General features: G+C 39.5%; 2 protein-coding genes across 16 annotated transcripts in view; both read right to left on the bottom strand.

The window, feature by feature from the left end:
* Nucleotides 1-19,355, bottom strand: part of TBC1D1 (TBC1 domain family member 1) — a 285,275-nt gene extending 265,920 nt beyond the window's left edge. For 12 of the 13 annotated variants that reach the window (XM_055086106.1, XM_055086103.1, XM_055086109.1 and 9 more), the window contains exon 1: nt 17,566-19,355. The gene's annotated coding sequence lies outside the window, so the exon portion shown is untranslated. The remainder of the gene's footprint in view (nt 1-17,565) is intronic. The other variant, XM_055086102.1, reaches the window with a different exon arrangement.
* Nucleotides 19,356-19,507: 152 nt separating this feature from the next.
* The window catches only part of PGM2 (phosphoglucomutase 2), a 30,983-nt gene continuing 29,620 nt past the window's right edge, over nt 19,508-20,870 (bottom strand). For 2 of the 3 annotated variants that reach the window (XM_024117115.3, XM_028492076.2), the window contains exon 14: nt 19,508-19,745. In XM_024117115.3, coding sequence (XP_023972883.1) covers nt 19,643-19,745 — 103 coding nt within the window. In that variant the 3' untranslated portion in view covers nt 19,508-19,642. The remainder of the gene's footprint in view (nt 19,746-20,870) is intronic. The other variant, XM_055086112.1, reaches the window with a different exon arrangement.

Below are 20,870 nucleotides of genomic sequence, written 5' to 3' on the forward strand. Positions count from 1 at the left end.
CACACACACACACACAAAAAAAAAAAAAAAAAAAAAAAAGATAAGGGGACCATATATAAATCTAGAATGAAAAGTCTTTGGTTAATGTAGAAAAGAGAACTTTAATAAAATTACTCATTATTATTACATCTATTAGTTACTTATTTAAATGTCATATCAGTTGGAAATCCAAACTCTGATTATTGCTATGATATGTTTTCACCTAACTTCCAAATATACAAAATAAGGTAAGAGATTTAAACTAGTGGGTCTATTTCCAAAATTGGCGTAGAGGCAAGAAATTAAGATTGTATTGGATAGAACCCTAGGAGAGTAAGGTGGTTCACTGGTTGTTCGGTGGTGGCTTCTTGGAGCCCTCGGTGGAGAAGGTTTCTAAGGCAACTCTGAGCTCAGTGGGAAAGGCTGCAAGATGGAGAAGCAGCATGCCTGCCTGGGGCTAGGAAGAGGCAGCATCGCAGCACCAATGCTGGGTAACTTGCCAATCCTGCCAACCCAAGGCATGACTATTAGCATCTAAAGAGTACATAAGTCATGCCCAAGTATCTTTATGAGCTGTAAGAAACATTCTTCAGGGCTTCCCTGGTGGCGCAGTGGTTGAGAATCTGCCTGCTGATGCAGGGGACACGGGTTCATGCCCCGGTCCGGGAAGATCTCACATGCCGCGGAGTGGCTGGGCCCGTGAGCCATGGTTACTGAGCCTGTGCGTCTGGAGCCTGTGCTCCGCAACGGGAGAGGCCACAACAGTGAGAGGCCCGCGTACCGCAAAAAAAAAAAAAAGTTTTCTTTTTTAATCACAGTTTTGAATTCTTTTTTCTTTTCCATTCTATTTTGATTTCTTATTTTGGGCTCCAGTGATCTGTATGTGGCATTTCCTTAAGAAACATTCTTCACAACAAGACAATGAAGTCAAGAGCGAAGAGTACATCACATTGACTTGCCTACAATACAGGGGCCTTGAAATTGCTTTCCGAAAGGCTTGAGAATGATAAAATATAGTGGAGTAAATAACACAATGTAGATTTTGAAATTTCACCTATTAAAATAAACGAAATTGTTACTGCCCGGGAGAACTTGTACTTGTGCTTGCAATGGATGAGACTGCATAAATCCATGCGGTGTGAGAACGAGTGAGCTACGTCCTCAAGCCCCAGCGTAGCTGCTGTGAGAGCCTCCTCTCCTTTTATAGACAAAGCAGATAGAACTCTGGGCACTGGTTCCACTTCCCTTTTCAGCTCCCGCTCCTACTTGTTAAATCATTGCTCGTCACAAGCAGCCCTCCCACACAGCTCTCTGACATTATCCAGCCTTTCCACGGGCTGGAAGGTGGAACCCTTCCCACCTGAGCTGGTTTGGTGGGCTGGAGCATCAAGCACAAAGCTGAGCAATTGTTAGATAGCACGCCACCTTTTGTTATATCTACATTTGTCTAAAGTCTCTGAGAATCTCTTTGTAAGTTGTCAGAGTTACGGATCTCAGGGATTTTACCCAGACTGGTAAGATGACTAAACTTCCAACACTGCAAGACCCCCACTTTATTTGATCCCAAATGCCATTGTGACCTTGCTGGTACTTAATGTGTAGTCTCATTTAGAAAATGCAGTAGGCGGCTAACTGGTCTCCCTGCTGCTGCCCTTGCCACCCTACAGTCTATTCTCAATACAGCAGCCAAGTGAATCTGTGAAAATATTAGTTGGGCCATGTCACTGCTCTGCTTAGAATCCTCCCATGGCTTCCCAGATTTCCCAGAGTAAAACCCAAAGTCCTTATAATGGTTTCTGGAGTTTATGGGACCTTCTCCTTTCCCCATCCCCACACCGGAAACACACACACACACACACACACACACACACACACTTAGACTTCTCATCCCCCTTTCCAGTTTGATATTGCTCCAGAGCATTTATCACCCTCTAAGATACTGTATTAGTCACTTGCATTTCTTATTTGTCATCTGTTTCCACCCTGCTCCCCCTCTATGAGGGCAGAAGATTTTTCCTGTTTTATTCACAGCTGTATCTCCAGTGCACAGAGCCCAGCATGTAGTGGGCATTCAATAAATATGTGCAGAACGAATGAAAATAACTTGTAACACATGACATTTGTGAATTCACTGAACGTCTATGTAATACTTCCCTTAGGTGAGAAACATTTTAGCCCTCATCAAGTTTCTCAACTATCCTAGGAGATATGTCAGTCCTTCCCCCAAAGTGAGCTATTGTTAAAGCATGTGACTCCTTGTTTATCCATCAACAGAGGATCAGATTTTCCAATATACTGTACAAGGATTGCAAAATCTTGGAACAACTGAGAACTCATCCACACTCAATGTTTGTCAAAAATTTCATTAAGGAGAAGATCATTTTGGAAAACTTCCTGAAAGCTATACAGTCCAACTGGCCCTCTAGCATCTGTATCCTCTAAAATCAGTTCCTGTATCAGATCAACCCAAGTGAAGAGCAGTTTGCCTAGACTGTATCCAGAAAAATTTCTTTTATCGAATTGTACTTTGACATGATCCCATTTGCCAATATTGGGGGGATACATTTTATAAAAAGGCTCTTTTCAGTCTGAGATATTGTTTAATACCTTACACAATGTCCTTTCAAGGAGAATCCAGGAAGTAGTTTCTCACGGTGCTCCACCAGGAATAACTGTTCTTTCCTTGAGCAACTAGTTGTATTTCCATCCCTGGACTTACTAATGGGCTCAAGGGGTCCATTGCTTGGCAAGTATCCAGGTCATTTTGTATAAAGTCACAAGTACTCATTCTAAGCCCTTGCCAGCTTGTGCCAATTTTCATCCATCCAAGACAAAATATGAATAACAATGTATACTTTCATAAGACTAAACTGGGCTATCCTGTATTCTGAGATCACATTCTTCCTGCTTTGTAGCTATTAACAAAAGAAAGTCTTTCTTTTATGAAATGATGGTGAGTGTCTATGGTAGAAGCTTCTGTTCGCTTGTTTTAGTTTTGTTTTTTAGTGTCTTTACCTGGCAAAAGAACATGATAGCATGTTTTGTCAGTTCCCAGTTTGGGGGGAAATTTTACTCGTTTGTAAAATCCAAAGTCTTGGGAGCACTGGTTTTCTACCTTACTCCTAGCTTCATTAAACTTCACCTACATTCTCTTCCTTTAGTCCTATTTTCTTATTTATTTATTGTTAAATTTTTTGTTGCCTTGCATGCATTTAAGCCCCCTTCAATCATTTCTGGGATCTAGCAGACATGAATGAATGTATGAGTGAACGAATGAACGAAAGGCCAGGCAAAGGACATATCAACTTGCCTGGTACAGCCTTCAGCTCCACACTGTACCAGATGCCCTCCTTCATCATCCCCTGACATGGTATCTGCAAGTGTGCAGTGTGTAGTCCTATGTAATTGACATCTCACGTTACTTAACCTTCTTGGAGGCCCTCAAAGGTAAATGTTATTTTCCCCCTTTCCCTCATTACATACATGAAGAGATTTAGGCTTAGAGCATTTGAATTCCCCTAAGGCAGAAAACTTCTGGGGGAGAAATTGGAATTTTAACCTAGATGTTCTGCCTCCAAGCCTAATTCTTTTCCTCTATAACGTATTACTGGCTTTTTAAATGACTGTTTTTGAGGGTGGTAGTGTACAGAGTTGTTGTTGTTTTAAGAATACATAAAGAGAATCTGGTTATTTCCCTGGCTTTCAGAATAACCTTCCTTGTTGCAAGGTGTTCTATGGGAGGGCGGTGCTTCTGCTGGGCTCCTCTGACCGCCCCCCCTTTAGCTTGGGGGAATGTCCATTGAACTGAATCAAGGTTCCCCTTATCAGTGCATAGTGAAGAAATGTGCTGCAGGGTAGTCTCCTTTTGATCACTTTTTCTATTGCCTAGTACTTCCTATTGTACAACAGCATTATAGTGGGAGCTTGCTTCACTACTTAGTAATTTCCTTTAATAGTAAAGACGAGCTACAGACATTCGGCCCTCTTCTCATTTTCCTGTTGCTAAATATAAAATGTAAGATGAAGTTCTCCTATTATTCAAAAGAAAGGAACTTGAGTCCTTAAATCTGAAGCTTAGAGAAAAAATTAAGATGGAGTTAGAATTCACCAAGATTCCCAGATTGGCAGGTATGTACCACAAAAGGCTTAGAAGAGTCAACCAGCAGAGAGATTTGCTGATTAGTGATTCTTTGTATGGACTTGGACGAGACACTGAAGTGATGTAAAGAAATCTGAGACATCTTCCCTGTCTTCAGGACTTTAAGCTTTTCTCACTCAGGGTCAACAAACTTTTCTTAAAGGCCTATTTAGTAAGGCTTTTAGCCTTTGCAGGCCATTGCGTCTCTGTTCCAACTTTCAGCTTTGTCATTATAGTGCAAAAGTAGCCATAACAAGTAAGCAAATGAATATTGTTGTGTCTTAGTGAATATGGATACTGCCATTGGAATTTCATGAATTTTTGCATATCAGGAACCATTATTCTTAAAAAAATGTTTTTCAATCATTTAAAAATGTAAGAATTACTACATCAAACTAAAAATTTCCTGCACAACAAAGGAAACCATCAACAAAACGAAAAGGCAACCTATGGAATGGGGAAAACATTTGCAAACCACGTTATCAGATAAGGGGTCAATCTGTGCTTCATTATGAACATATTAAATAACAAAATCTGGCCACGGGTCTAATACGGTCTAATAACTACCATGATTTTGTGGTGATGAGGATATACGATAGTCTGAGATACCTGTGGCAGCTGAAATGTGACATGAACATAGGTGATTTCTATTGATGACAAAGTTGCAGGGCCTGATGATACTACTGTGGTTTGTTGCCTGCATTCATAATTGAAGGAATTTCTAAATTTTGGTTAGAACTGCTAGAAGTAACTTAAAAAGTGTTTTTATTTTCCATCCAAGTTCACTGACTCTTTGCAATCTATGCACAGAATCGTTGGAGAAACTTTGATCTCAGGTTAGGAACTCCTGGGAAGTCAAGGAGAATGTGGGGAAATTGGGCAGTTAGAAGGTCCTCGTCTTTGAGAGCAACAATTTTAATAGAGCTGAGAAGACAGCGGAATTGAAGGGCATTGATTCGGCAATGTTGGTTTGCAAAATGGCTCCCAAACGCAAGGTCAAGAAGAGACTGAAGAAAGAGGCAGGATGGGCTAGTTAAACGGCTGTTGCCTTAAGTCACTCATTTTTGGGGGGTTTTCTTATGCAGCAAAAGCTATTTAATACAGGTGGGTAATGTATTTTCCAAATCTATGTTTCCTGACAATTTTCCCATATTCCATGAGTTCTCCAAGATTAACACACTGTGTGTCAGGATAACATCTACAACTATTCTTAGTACCCAGAGAGATTCTTTCGACTTGTGAGTATTTCCTAAGTGTCATGTTACCCATCCTGGGCTTCAAAAATCCAGTTACATGTGGCATGCTACAAGATCACACTTGGATATCAACGTCACCTACCAATTATCACAAGTCATTTCTTCCTATAACCAGTGACAAGACTCCACAAATCTGTGTTAAAAATTTCCCTTTGACGTTCCATAACCACAGAAGCTCCTTAGGTTTGAATGCTCTTTTGAAGAAAGACCCCATTCCTGTCACACTGACCAGCCTCAGGTGGCCATGGATCACTGCCTAGGCTCTGTAAACTTAGGCAAATTACTTACCTGACTTTTGATGGTTCTCAGTGTCTCCAACCGTGAGATGGGGATAAAAGTAACCGTAATTACCTTACAATGTTGTCAGTAGAATTAATGAGTTAGTAAAGGTAAAATACTTAAAATCTGGCATGTAGTAAAGCTGCCATTATTGCTATATTGCAGTGTTGCAATTTGTCTCCTTTTCCTTCTTCTCTGGATCTTAACAGCTTTCTCCCCTATTCCATCTCTTTGCAGAGAGAACAGGATACTAACCTAATAGGCTATTTCAAATAACTCCAATCTTTTTGGAAACTAAGACTCCAGGAATTCAGCACTTATGCTGCTTCAGAAGCAGTGTAATGATTGCTGTAAAGAAAAAGTCTGAGACATTTTTCTCTTTTAAATGGTCAAGGTTTTTCCAGCAAGGACAGGAAAGCTTCTTCAAAGCCAGTAACAATTTTCAAGTTAAAATTTAACAACTTGGAAGTCTTTCAAATTCCTTCAAGCCCTGTTCTTCCAAAATGAGATTTTTCTGGGAACTAGTGGGGTGTGCAGGAAAGCAGTCAGCACTGGGCCAGTTCTGGAAGCATGTAGACTGTGCAGGTGTGGAGGAGGCTTACAATTCACATGGACATTAGTGCTAGGTAAAACAGAACAAAATGTTTTAAAATTGACGGTTGAACTCCAAAGAAAAGAAAATTTCCTAAGTGTTAAAAAAAATTTTTCCTCGGTAAATTGAGAAGAGCAGAAAGAAGCTGCTGGAGTCCCCGTGGCCTCAGGAAGGTATGAGACCAAGTGTGGGCCTCAAGGACTGGGGTTAACATCTCTCTCTCTCTCTCTCTCTCTCTCACTCTCACACACACACACACACACACACACACACACACACACACACACACATACACACCATGCATGGGCACCTGGAAATATGGCCCCAGGCTGACAGGAGGCAGGGAGTTGGAACTGACTCACTTGTCTTTGTTTTTTTAATTTTTTCTCCCCTAAAATTTCTACTGGATTCTTTTTTCAAGTCTCTTGTTCTTATTTATGGTGTCCTATCTTAATTCCTTAGTGTCCAAGACACCTGAAAAGGACTGTGCCTCTGTGAGAAGGGAACTAGAAAAATATGTACTTGCTGGTCCAGGATCTGGGAAGCTTGTAGTTTGTTTCAGACACTGGATGGGGATAGGGGGTGGGCTGGTTTGTTTGAGACACTGGATGGGGATAAGGGGTGGGCTGGTGGTCAGAGCTGGGAAGAGCGAGTTTGTGATCAGAAATCAGAACTCCAAGCCTGTGTCACATGAGTGTATGAAGTGTGGATTTATGCTTACAAGTTGGTGTAGGATTCAAAGCTAATAAAAGTAACATAAAAATTCATCACCAGAACTTCCCTAGTGGTCCAGTGGCTAAGACTCCACACTCCCAATGCAGGAGACCCACGTTAGATCCCTGGTCAGGGAGCTAGATCCCACATGCTGCAACTAAGAGTTCACATGCAGCAGCTAAGAATTCATATGCTGCAACTAAAGATCCCACATGCTGCAGTGAAGATTGAAGATCCCGCCTGCATGCCACAACTAAGACCCAACACAGGCAAAACAAAAAACAAAAAACAAAACAAAAAAACTCATCACCAACTTTGTTAGAAGAGTTACAAATATCTTCTCCCAGATTGTGGATTGTCTTTTAATTCTATTTATAATGGCTTTTATTATACAAATGTGGTCAACTCTTTTGCTTTATGGTTTGGGCTTTTGGTGTCTCTTTTAAGAAATCTTTCTCTACCATGATATCATAGAGACAATCTCCTACAATTAATTTCTTCTAAAATTCTTTTTTAAGTCTGCAACAGAAAGTTTTAAACATATTTTTAAAATTGAAGTATAGTTGATTTTCAATGCTGTGAATTTCTTCTAAAAATTTCAAAGTGTTGTTCACATTTAGATCTTGAATCCAACTGCAGTTTACTTTTCCATATGGTTTTGGATATGGTTTGAGGTAGGGATCTAATTTTAGTTTTTCCATCTAGACAGCTAATTGTTCCAGAATTTTTCCTCAGTAGTTCTTTCCTTACAGACGTATGATGCCATGTTGGCCATATACCAATTTCTTCTATATACATTTGCTTATTTGTTATTTCCTTCCACTGGTTTATTTGTTCATCTCTCTGCCAAATTTATTTACTGTATCTTTATAATGAATCCTAATAAATCCTAATAAGAGCATAATTTCCCTCTTCTTATTGTTATAAACTGTGAAGAGTCTGAGAATGTATCTATTTGCAAGCTAAGAAGTTAGCCTGTCACTGATTCATGGATACAAGTAGAAGACATGAGAGGCTGGTGAGTCAGAGGCAAAGGACTTTATTGCTCACAGCACAGCGCCGCTCACAGCACAGATGGCAGGATAAGCTTTACGTTCACCTCAGTTGCCCTTGTCACCAAGTTCCACGTGTGACATGAAAGAGCTGAGATGAATGCTGCACATATCACCATGAGGAACCTGAGCTTAGGAAATCCCAAACTTTAAAGACGGATGCTAGCAAACCTGCCTGTCCTTTTCCCCAGAGAGACACACTTCTTAAATATCCTGGACATCAAACAAATCTTCCCTCTGCCCTGGAGGGAGACGCCATCTCTGTCTTCCAAAGCTGTTTGCTGTATAAACATCTTTGAAAAGATAGTCCAGAAAAAAATGTCAGTGTGTCTGCTCAGGAGACGTGCAGAAATGCAAGAGACCAATAGAGCGTTGTCTCCCAACATTACTTCTTCGGTATTATTTTGTTTACTGTGGCTCTTTGTAATCGGGAAGAAAAAAATCTGACTTCATATAAGGTCTGTTTCTTTTACTTTAACCTTTGTACTCTACTGCTTTTGCAACAGGTTAAGAATGTTGTCTATAGCCTGAAATATACAGAATAGCCCATTTTCAAGGCTCTGACCTTTAAAAGTATAACACTTTTCCATTCATATAGAGATAAAAAGTTGCAGAACAGAGAATAACATTTGTCTTGTTGGAGGTTTACAGGAACATCCTGACCTGACCTATCCATGTGGACAGCTGCAAGAACAAAGGATCCCAACACTGAAAAGCTGTGCAACAACTAACCACAGCCTTTTAGTAAAAGAAGCCTGAATTTTAACTTGGGTAAGATGGTTCTTTGGGACACTTAGTCCACCATTTCCTTGGTCTGCTGTCTTTCTGAATAAAGTAGCCATTCCTTGCCCCAACAACTCATCTCTTGTTGCCTGTTGTGTGGTGAGCAGTACCAGCTTGTACTCGGTAATACCTTTACTCTTCCATATGAATTTTAAAATTAATTTGTATAGTTGTTTTGGGTAGCACTATGTTACTAGATATAAATTTATACAAATATTTTTGAAATGCATTCTTTACAACCATGTATAAATAGTATATTATAATTAATAACTAATTACAGGCATGCAAAGCAATGAACAGTTTAAAGGAAGATTACAAAACAAACAAAAAAATAGTTTAAAAAACCCAGTGACAGCAACAGAACAGTGAAACCCCTGGGACCTTGCAGAAGTAAATATAAAATTGCCTTGTAATAACATTTTTACAACATAGGGCACAAGGAACTCTCCCAAATTAAAAGAAACAAAAACAGAGGAAAAAAAAAAACAAACCTCTGCTGAAAATAAAACAAGCAAATTCACAAACACTAGGAAACAATCCATTGTGTGGGACAGTCAATACAACAAACCAAAGAAATAGCATCTTAAGAACTTTATAGAGCAAGGTGAAAGAGAGACTAAAGCAAGCATATTAAAAATTATTCATAAACAAAAACCCAAAATGGGAACCAAGAAGATGGAATGGGACATTAATAATTAAGAGAAGGAAGATTTGAAAAAGGATCAAATAGAACTTTTAGAAATTTTTTAAAAAGCAACAACATTGAAATTTGAAATTCCAAAGAAGGATTGAATAGCAGATTAGGAAAAGCTAATGAGACATTAGTGAACTGGAAGACAGTTCCAAATGAGAAGGCAACGCAGAGATAAAGAAGTAGAAAACAATGAATGTAGTAACCTAATATAATAATGAAATGAAAAAATGTCAAAGAGCAAGAAAAAAAAGTCTTAAAAGCATTCAAGTATTCAGCAAAAGATACAACTGTACTTACATGAAGCTCAGGAACGGGAAAAATGAATCCATGGTATTAGCTGTTAAATAGTGGTTATCTCTGGGGGTTAAGGGAAGGGTTCCAACTGAAAAGGGCATGAGGGTACCCTTTGATACCCTTTGAGATAACGGACATGTTTTATATTTTTACATCCATGGTTTCATGGATATTTAAAATCTAAAAAGTCACTGAGCTGTACATTTAAGATTTTGTGCACTTTATTAAGTATGTATTTTACACCTAAATAAAAACATGACTTAAAAAAGCAATCAGAAAGAAGAAAAAAAAAAAAAACTACCTACAAAGGGATGACAGCTAGAGTGATAGCACACTTTCGGTCAGAAACAAAAAAGACCAGAACATAATTCAACAGTGACTTCAAACTGCCAGGGGAAATAAACACCAGATTAGAGCCCTTTACCTGGTAGAACCATTACCAATGAATGAGGGTGACTAATGAGGTTTTCATGCCAAGACTAAAACAACCTCTAAAATATGTGTTTCAGCGAGAAGGGTTAGGATGGTTGAATCAAAATAGCAAAGCACTGGGTGAATCTACATAAGCATTAACTTTCACAAATAATGATTTTGATGAGATGATGGATGTTCACTAAACTTGTGGTAATCATTTCATGATGTATGTAAATCAAACCACCATGCTGTACACCTTAAACCTATACAGTACTGTATGTCAATTATATTTCAATAAAATGGAAAAAATTATTTAAAATAATTCTGAAGGGTTTTAATTTTTTGGCCGTGCTGTGTGGCATGCAGGATCTTAGTTCCCCGACCAGGGATTGAACCCATGCCCCCTGCAGTGGAAGCACGGAGTCTTAACCACTGGACGGCCAGGGAATGAAGGGTTTTAAAAATTAGGTGGATTATCTTGCAGACACACGCTCATGTGAAATGATCTGTGACAAGGTTATTCACTGCTGCTTTGTTTGAAATAGCATTAATTAGAAACAACCTCAATATCCATTAATAGGGGAAATAAATAGATTGCATTACATCTGTACATTGGACTGTACATTCAGCCATTGAATTATATTTCTGAGTGCGATATAGAATAAATGTATTTCTATATGAGTCAGATTTCTCTTCATTAACAACTACAACACGTCAGTGGGTTATAACAATGAACATGAATTTCTCATACGCTCCATTTAAGGAGAAGAAGACAGTGAATGATTGCAAACATTAAAACACTCTTTCACAATTGGTAAGTGAAAAAAGAATAGCGCAGAACAGCGTGTGCAGTGTCCTACCATTTGGATAAAATAAATCAAAACAAAAGAATCCATTACATAATTGTTTTATATACAAGTTCTCTGGAAGAATGCACTTGAAATTGGCAAAGATGATGCATATGAACTGAGTGGCCGTGAATAGTGGTAGACTAGAGACATTTCACTCTATACATCCCTTTAGTACATTTTGAAATTTCTACCATTTGAATGTACTGTCTAAGCAAAAATTAAGTTTTCTGTATTGTTTGGGTGGAGGCTAAAGATATTAACTTCAGACCTGATTAAAAAATACACACGCAGGACTTCCCTGGTGGTGCAGTGGTTGAGAATCCACCTGCCAATGCAGGAGACACGGGTTTGATCCCTGGTTCGGGAAGATTCCAGATACTGTGGAGGAACTAAGCCCGTGCGCCACAACTACTGAGGCTGCGTGCCACAACTACTGAAGCCTGTGCACCTAGAGCTGGTGTTCCACAGCAAGAGAAGCCACCGCAATAATGAGAAGCCTGCGCACCGCAACGAAGAGTAGCCCCTGCTCGCTGCAACTAGAGAAAGCCCACCCGCAGCAAGGAAGACCCAATGTAGCCAAAAATAAATAAATAAATGAAAAAACTAAAGAAAAAAGAAAATACACATGTTAAGATCACTATAACCACACACACACACAAAAAAGAAATTGAATGTCCAACTAAAACGGCACAGGAAGAGGGGTAAAAAAATTATCTTGAGCACTTTAAAAAAACATACTTAAGAACCATTTGTGTCTCCTTTTCTGTGAACTATCTTTCCATATCGTTTGTTCTATTTCTATTGTGTGGTTGATCTTTTTTTGTTATTGATATCTAGGGGCTCTTTATTAGGAAGATAAGCCCTTTGTGATACAAACTGCAAATATTTTTGCCCAGTTTGTGACAGAAGATTTTATTAAATGTAGGCAAATTTTCAATCCTTTCTTTGTAACTTGAGTCGTAGTTAGAAAGATTACATTCCAAGGTTACAAAATAATTAATCTATATTTTCTTCAATAGTTCCCATAGGTCCTATGTGAGTCTCATTTCCCCAAACTTTTATCTCCTTATAGGCAGGAACAATAATGGGTATATCTGCATGTCATCCATGGGGCCTAATCCCCCATGTGCCTTTTCTCCAATAGGTAATACTTTTCTGCTGCTGATGTTAAATTTCTCTCTAATCACCGATTAGTGTCCTCTATGGTCTAAGACAATTGAAATGTCCTTAGCGATTATTTTGCAACAAGTGACTGGATTTCAGCCACATTACAAATAAGGAAATTGAGGTTTAGAGATTTTAAGAAACTTTTCCAGCATCACATAGTTAAAAAGTAATGAAGTTGGAATTGAAACTCAGAGAGCTTGGCTATAGAGCCTATAACCGTAACCCCAATGGGTTGTAGTGGGCACAACCTAGAAATTATATAGATTTTTTTTTTTCTTTTTTAAAATCACTGGTACCATGTGGGAAATGAAGGCAGCAAAATGATACTGGTTTTCTAACACAGAGCTGCAAACACTGAATGGGTGATATGAAAACCCAGTTTATAAATCTAATTTGTTCATTTATCCAAGGAGAGTAATACTCAAATGGCAATTTATGAAGTGTTCTCATCTAGATAATCTCATGACATTCTTTCAACAAGGAGATATTTTAGTTGTTAAAAATATTAACTTATACTAGAATGAGAGGGAAAATTATATATACATATATACACACACACAGAGTGTTGTCTATAGCTATGTTATATTAGCAAAGAATTGGAAACGACTTAAATGTCCTTCTAACTAGGGGAGGAAAAACAGATGCAGAACCAAGTATATAATGTGCAACCATTTGTGAGCAAATATAGACTACTGCAACTTCTTCATCGTTTTGAGTTTTCTAAATTCGGAAAATGGCCTACTCGATGTTTCTTTCATCATTGCGATAGTCAAGATTCTCCCAAATAAAACATACACCTTGGCCACAAACTCGGGGTCTGTTTCATCCACAAGGTCAGTCCATTCAACTGTGACTACACGTTCTCTATTAGTTTAGGTTTCCACTCATCAGCCAGCTTCTGGCTTGTGCTGCTAACCGGTAATTCTCAAAGCAGCAGAACCCTCAAATCTTCTTTTTGTTATTGATGATCGAGATGATATTGATGACAGAGAATAAATGATAGGGAACAACATTGACTGAACTCTGGGTGACTTCCCAGGCTTCTTTCAGAATCTTTTTCTTTGTCTCACTTTGTGAAATTGGTTTTTGTTGCTTGCCACAGAAATGCATACTCCAGGGCAAATGTCATGGCATCACGCAATTTAACAGTTTCTTGTCCAGCCAAATGTATACTCTCTGAACAAACAGAGGATGTAGATCTCAAATGAGCCCATCTTTCTCAAGCAGCAGCACAAACTCAACCTTATTTAAATCTCTTGCGATCTTATCAGCAAAGATCTTGGTGGGGGAATTCCCTGGCGGTCCAGAGGTTAGGACTCCGCACTTTCCTGCCGAGGCCCCAGGTTTGATCCCTGGTCGGGGAACTAAGATCTCACAAGTCACATGGCATGGCCAAAAAAATTAAAAAATAATTATATTCTTTAACACGAAACAAACAAAGATCTTGGTTCCCATTCTGGGGTTGCACACCAGAGCACATGTCTTCTAAAAGAAGATGGTCTTATTTCCTCTGCCTTGTGGTTACATCCACCACGCAGCTGGTTCACTCAAGCAAAACCTTCAACAGCTCTCTCCGTGGATTCTTGTACTTTGCTCATATTTCTCCCTTTGTTGGTCTGCATAACTCAACAGAAAAATGTAATTTTGTTCCAGAACAGGCACATAATTAAAAGGAATCACTGACTTCGTCCCTTCGACATATATACACTACCAAATGCAAAATAGATAGCTAGTGGGAAGCAGCTGCATAGCACAGGGAGATCAGCTTGGTGCTTTGCGACCACCTAGAGGGGTGGGATAAGGAGGGTGGGAGGGAGATGCAAGAGGGAGGGGATATGGGGATATATGTATGCATATAGCTGATTCACTGTTATACAGCAGAAACTAACACAACACTGTAAAGCAATTATACTCCAATAAAAATGTTAAAAAAAAAAAAAAAGGAATCACTGAGAACCTAAAGGTGTGACAAATCCCTTTCTTTGAACTACTGGAGCCCAAGAGAGCTCTCTGAGATCAAGAAGTATGCTTTCATCAAGGTTGACACATGAGCTATGCGTTCTGTCTGAAATAATCAAACCCGAATGAGATCATGCTTCTCCATCTTCCATGTCACTTTACAGGAAACGTAAGGCACAGAAAAACATGTTAAATACATCATGAGGAGGCAATTAGCGAGATTCAAAATGTGGGAAACCTACAGGGCAAATGATTTGGTCGTTTGGAATAAATTAAAAAAGGAAAAAGAAAAGAAAAAAGAGAAGAAGACTTTATAGATTAAAAGAGATTTTAAGAGACCTATCAACCAAATGCAGTAAGTGGATACTATTTGAATACTGATTCAAGCAAAGAGTAAACAACATGTATGAGACAAATGGGGAGATTTGTACACTGACTAGATAATTGATGATGCTAAGGAATTGTAAACATTTAAAAATGTGTGACAATAGTAGTATGGTTGTGTGTGTGTGTGTGTGTGTGTGTGTGTGTGAGAGAGAGAGGAGAGAGAGAGAGAGAGAGAGAGAGAGAGAGAGAGAGAGAGAGAGGGAGGGAGAGAGAGAGAGAGAATATGTCCTTATCTTTTACAGATACATACCGAAATATTTAGATATAATGACAGGTCTGGGATTTGCTTCAGAATTGGCCTGTAGAAGGATGGGGATTGAGGAAGATTTAGATGTAATGGGATTGGACATGAATGGGGGATTTGCTATAGCTGGGTGATGGGTACTTCGAGGCCCATTGTACAATTCTTTGTATAAGTTTGAAATTTTCCGTAAGTTTAAAAAGGAAAAGGTGCAAGTCAAATATCGAAATCACTGAAGGTTCTGAGCAGGTGTTTTTAAGCGGTGGTGTAGAATAAATTGGAGGAAGGGCAGCTGGGGAACTAACTGAATAAAAAAACTGATTTGGGGCTGGGTTACACTGAACACAATTTGAGGACATCTGAGTAGAAAAGTCCAAGGAGTCAGGTGGTAATATAGGGTCGGAACTTGGGAGAGAAGTCTGTAGTCCTACACTTAGAACAATTTACAGGCTTGAGCATAAAGACACTTTCAGAGGGTACAGAATCGATGATTCCACCTTGGGGAATGAAACGACTTAGGGTTCAGAAGGAAAATATAAGGAAGCCTGCTGAACCAGCAAAGGAGATAATTAGCTCAAGCCTCCACCTAAAATTTGCTTTTGATTTAGGAGTGTTTATCCGATATGGAGCTACATTTCACTGTTGCCACCTAGAGATTTGTAAAAAAATAGTTAAGGTGAAATAGTTCAGAACAATGTATTTTAAGAACACAATCAGGCCTCATCATCTCTGTAAACTGCAACCCTAACTTCCCTTTGGAAGTTGCACAATGCTATTTTGAAATGGTTTCAAACGCTTATTTGACCTGGAGCTGGCTCTTTGGTCTGTGTGCCCAGCTCCATTCTGGACTAGGTTTGCACCAAACACCAAAGTGGCTTTCACTGGACGCGAACGGGAAGTGGCCACTAGCTGTTCCGAAAATTTTAATTTCAGGGACCTACACAAGGAAGCCAGGGCAACAGAAACCAGATTCCCCAACAGTGCTCTCCACCCTGCTCACCCTGTGCTTATGTCCGAGGACCTCATCTCTCCAGGCAGCTGTCTTTCTCCTCCAGTGAGTCTTAAGTTACTGCACTGTGCTGACATGGAGAAGTCTATCAAAGTGGCGTTATTTTAAACTTTGCTTCCCGTCTGCCTAAGATTATGACATCTTGCTTTCAATAGCTGGGTTACTCTACACAAGGTATGTTGGTAGCAAGCAGAGAGGGATGATGTAGGAAAACGGCATTCAAACAGCCTCCCAGAGTCAAATTGTTTTGAACAAAAATGTTAGGAGTTTGAACTTGATGTTCTTGAAAAAGACAAGTCCAAAAGGGGACATTACAGAGTGGTTTGCCCATAGTTCAAATACTTTACTATTGCAATGCAGCAATCTTCTGTGTACATGTGATTTCCTCTGCTAGGCGAAGTTTGAGATCACAAATCCTGTTTATTATCAATATCCAGAAAAGTGCCTGACTCATAGCAAAATTCAAGCATGACTCAGTCAGTGGACATATAAATGAATGCACAAATAAGTCTCAGGATGTAGTCTTTTAGGAAGTAGAAATTATAAATATGATTTAGATGCCATTCTTTCAAAATCCCTTAAAAGGAGGGCATATTCACTTTTTCCGTCACTTAAAGCATTTATTTTTAAAACCATGTTTCCAGGGATTTCCCTGGTGGCGCAATGGTCAAGAATGCAAGGGACATGGGTTTGATCCCTGGTCCGAGAAGATCCCACACGCCAAGGAGCAAATGCGCCCGTATGCCACAACTACTGAGCCGGCGCTCTAGAGCCCACGCACCGCAACACAGAGCAGCCCCCGCTCGCCACAACTAAGAGAAAGCCCGCGTGCAGCAACGAAGACCCAACGTGGCCAAAAATAAACAAATTAATTAAAAAAAATTTAAAACCATGTCTCTAATGTCAAGAAATAACACTACCATCCCTTAATAGCATGATGATTTGAGTTAAACCGATGAGCTAAATTAATGACAGATACTGCCAATGTTTCTTCGAGGAAAGAATAAAGGTGTTTATTTCATAGAGACACCATGAGGAAAAATAAATAAAAGTTGGCTTGCATTTCCTCCTGCAAGTCAGTCTCTCAGACTTAATTTGGAATTTGTTCTTTCTAGGCACCAAGAGAAAATGGGCTGCCACCTCTACACTCAAACTGCACGGTCTTCCCCAATCAGTTTAGCTATGAGAAGGCAGAGGGGGCTGCTACACAGCACTCCGTCTCCATCACTGCCTTCCTCCCCTGCAGAACATTTCCTGGCATCTGCATGTCACATGGTTCTGCCTTCCTCGTCCCCAGTTTCAGCACCCCTCCCTTCAGGCTGCAAGGTAAGGCAGGATAGGAACACACGGCTGCCTGACTCTTGGGTAAAAAGTGATTTTCCCCCATCTCAGATGTTAGGTCTTGTAAGAGGGCTAGTTAAGCATTCTGCCAAAGAGAACTGCCAATGATTTATGATTGCTGATGGTGCCCTTAATGGATTTTTATATAATTCAAAGACCTGCACCATGATATGACCTCAGAGACCAGTTAGTAAAATCTCTTTATTTTAAAAATGACAAAATTATCACCCAAAGTCCACAGTTTACATTAGTATTCACTCTTGGTGTTGTATATTCTATGGATTAGGACAAATGTATAATGACATGTATTCACTATTACAGTATCATGCAGAAAATTTTTTTTACTGCCATAAAAATCCTCTGTGCTCTGCCTATTCATCTCTCCTTCCCCCTTGACCCCCGGCAATTCACTGACCTTTTTCTTGTTTCCACGGTTTGGATGATAATGATGTGTTAACGTAGGTCCATCAGTAGTAACAAATGCACCACTCTGGTGGGGTGTCCATAATGGGGGAGGCTGTGCATGGGGTGGGGGCAGGGTGGGTACGGGATATATTTGTACCTTCCCTCAATTTTGCTGTGAACCTAGCACTGCCCTAAAAAAAAAAAAACAAAGTCTTAAAAAATAACAAAATGGAGACTTTGACAGGCTAAGTGACCTGACTAAGGTCACAGAGCTGGCTCCCCGTGGACCAAGATGAGAATGCAGGGTCCTTATGGTGCAAGCCTTACGCACCACACGTTGCTACCCTGCATCCCGCAATAACAAGAAAAAGTCAAGAAATACTTACTGGAGGATCTCCTCTAGGTCCAACTGAATCACTCGCTCACGCGAGGGAAGTGGGGCAGGTCCTGAAGTTTACATCTGGGTTCTGTTTTCAACATCTCCCCACCTCCGTCCGGGACCACACACACACACACCCCAGTGCCTCCAGGCTTTTGCTAATGCTGTGCTCTGTGCCTGGAAGACTTCCTCCTCCATCTCCAGCTGCTACTTGCCCCTGAAGGTGAAGCTTCCTCTGGGCAGAATAAATCCCTCTCTCACAATCCTCAACTCTGAGTACTTTGCAGATAACTCAATTACAGAATGTGTTAAGTACTGTAGTTACTTATTAGCCCTCCAATTAGACCCTGAGCTCCATCAAGCAGGACTGGATCTTAATTACATTCGCATTTCCAGAAACAAACTCTGTGATGGGGTACAATTTATGTGCTCACAAAAATGCAGAGAGGACACAAATCTTAAGTTTCTCTTTTCCAGAGCACACTTTAAGGCTAGAAAACAAACAAAAATAAATATAGCTTCTACAATGAAGCAGCTGATAGAATATACTGAATATTGTACATTTAAGAGTTCTGGTAGGGGACAAACTACGTATCACTAGGATATACAAATATTCTTTCCTTTACATTAGAAACATGATTGTCAATGGTACTATAATTTTTCATTGTTCTGAAACTGTTAATAACCATTTAAGTTAACAATAATATAGGCAATCATTTGCTTTAAAAATAAAAAAATCACACAAAATATATAAAGTATATAAAGAACAGTTTGGTCCTCAGTCATGGGTACTCAATGGGAGTCATTTTGGAAGATTATAAGGCCATCAATTATGAGGAGGCACAGATTAAATAATGAACCTGAAAAAGTCTAGCTTTAGAGATTGTGATCACATAAGAACAAGGCAAATAAAATCAAGGTCAGGTAGTCACTGTTTAGGGTCCTTGCTGCTTTAGGACCAAAATTACATTGAATTGTGTTAAAGCAAAAAACTACAATAATCTACTTTGCAAGTTGCAAATAACCAATTGTTTCATTCAAGATTTAAAGAGATAAAGTGAATGTTAACACACTGAACCAAGATGGTTAAGCTGTTTTTTCCTAGCACATACACAATGTATAACGGTGCATTATTAGAATTAAAGTTTTAGATCAAAAAACTATCTTTTTAAAGTATCTTTTGCTCTACTTTAAAGGTTCCTGTGAAATGTATTTTCCCTCAACACAACATTTGATCTGTTCATCTATTTTACTTTATAAGCAATTGATAGAAATGTAAATATACATATACGTAGAAGTGGCTATCATTTACATAGGACAGCCCAGAATTTAGTAATACGTATAGGCTTTCTGGCTGTTTTACTTACACATAAAATGAATTTTAGAGAAGAAACATATTTGGTATTTATTCTAATGAAAGCATATTAATTATAATATATTTTTGAAGGTTAGTTGTTTTTAACATCTTCATTTTTAAAATTCAGATGATGCTCAACCTTTTAACAGGAATGTTGGTTTGTTAGATTTGGCCATGTTTCTTTATTACCCTTAAAGTTCAAACATAAAACAAGGAGGGATGTAGGTCTATTAAAAAAATATGAATACTTGTAGCAATAGTTTAAATTATTTGGCCCACAAAAATATTGCTTAAGAAATCAAGTTCAGCTTAATTGTAGGGAAATGTAATTATGCCCAAGGTTGGGATACTTTACTCTCCTTTTGGCTGCAGGTTATACTTTTGTGGCTGGAAAAAATGTTCTTCAATAGCACTGACTAGTTCATTTAGTTCTTTCTTCAGCTGGTCAGGATCACTGCAAAATAAAGGGGAAAAAAATTCCAGGTCAGTGGATTATTCCAAAGCATATTTTTTTTTTTTTTTTTTTTTTTTTTTTGTGGTATGTGGGCCTCCCTCTGCTGCGGTCTCTCCCGTTGCGGAGCACAGGCTCCGGACGCGCAGGCGCATTGGCCACGGCTCACGGGCCCAGCCGCTCGGCGGCACGTGGGATCCTCCCAGACCGGGGCGCGAACCCGGTTTCCCTGCATCGGCAGGCGGACGCGCAACCACTGCGCCACCGGGAAAGCCCTCCAAAGCATATTTTAAAGACTCCTCACATAGATCAATTAACATTGATATTTACCCTTAAGCGGAGGGCTAAATCAGACAAAACAGAACTCCAGTTACTTAAGCATGGGAACACATCTGTGATGTAGACAAAAAACTCACGTGACAATATTCATTATTTTCCGCAAAGGCCTTCCTGAGGTCTCTACTATAAACAAAAGCACCCCTTTGCACTTCTCATAAGAATTTTTAAGAAACACAATTTGTAGCCTAGCATCCCTAAAAGCTCTGTTTGTACCTAACAGTGCAGAGAAAACTTTCATGACTTCAGCTGTCATTAAATCCTGCTGAACTTTTACAAATAACATGGCTGGCAAGTCTTTGATCTCCCGGGATATGAATGTTCTTGATCCTGTTTGTCTTCAAACTATTGGGAGCTCGGCTACAGCCTCCTGTGTAAGGCCTTCCCAGGATGGAAGAGATGGGGAGCCTCCTAGTGGGCCTGCTGGTCACTCACCCGGGACTCAGACCCCGAGACCCCCTGTTTATTTTATTATTATTTTTTTAACATCTTTATTGGAGTATAATTGCTTTACAATGGTGTATTAGTTTCTGCTGTATAACAAAGTGAATCAGCTATACGTACACACATATCCCCATATCTCCTCCCTCTTGCGTCTCCCTCCCTCCCACCCTCCCTACCCCACCCCTCTAGGTGGTCACAAAGCACCACCTGATCTCCCTGTGCTATGCGGCTGCTTTTTATTCTACTTTGGGAACAAAAAGGTCACAACTAAAGTATAAACAAAAATCTTGGGAACTAGATCCCTTTAAGGAAACCAAGTTTTCAAGCATGTGGAAAACACTCATTTAT

This window comes from Physeter macrocephalus, chromosome 7 (assembly GCF_002837175.3).
Source record: "Physeter macrocephalus isolate SW-GA chromosome 7, ASM283717v5, whole genome shotgun sequence".
Taxonomy (NCBI): Eukaryota; Metazoa; Chordata; class Mammalia; order Artiodactyla; family Physeteridae; genus Physeter; species Physeter macrocephalus.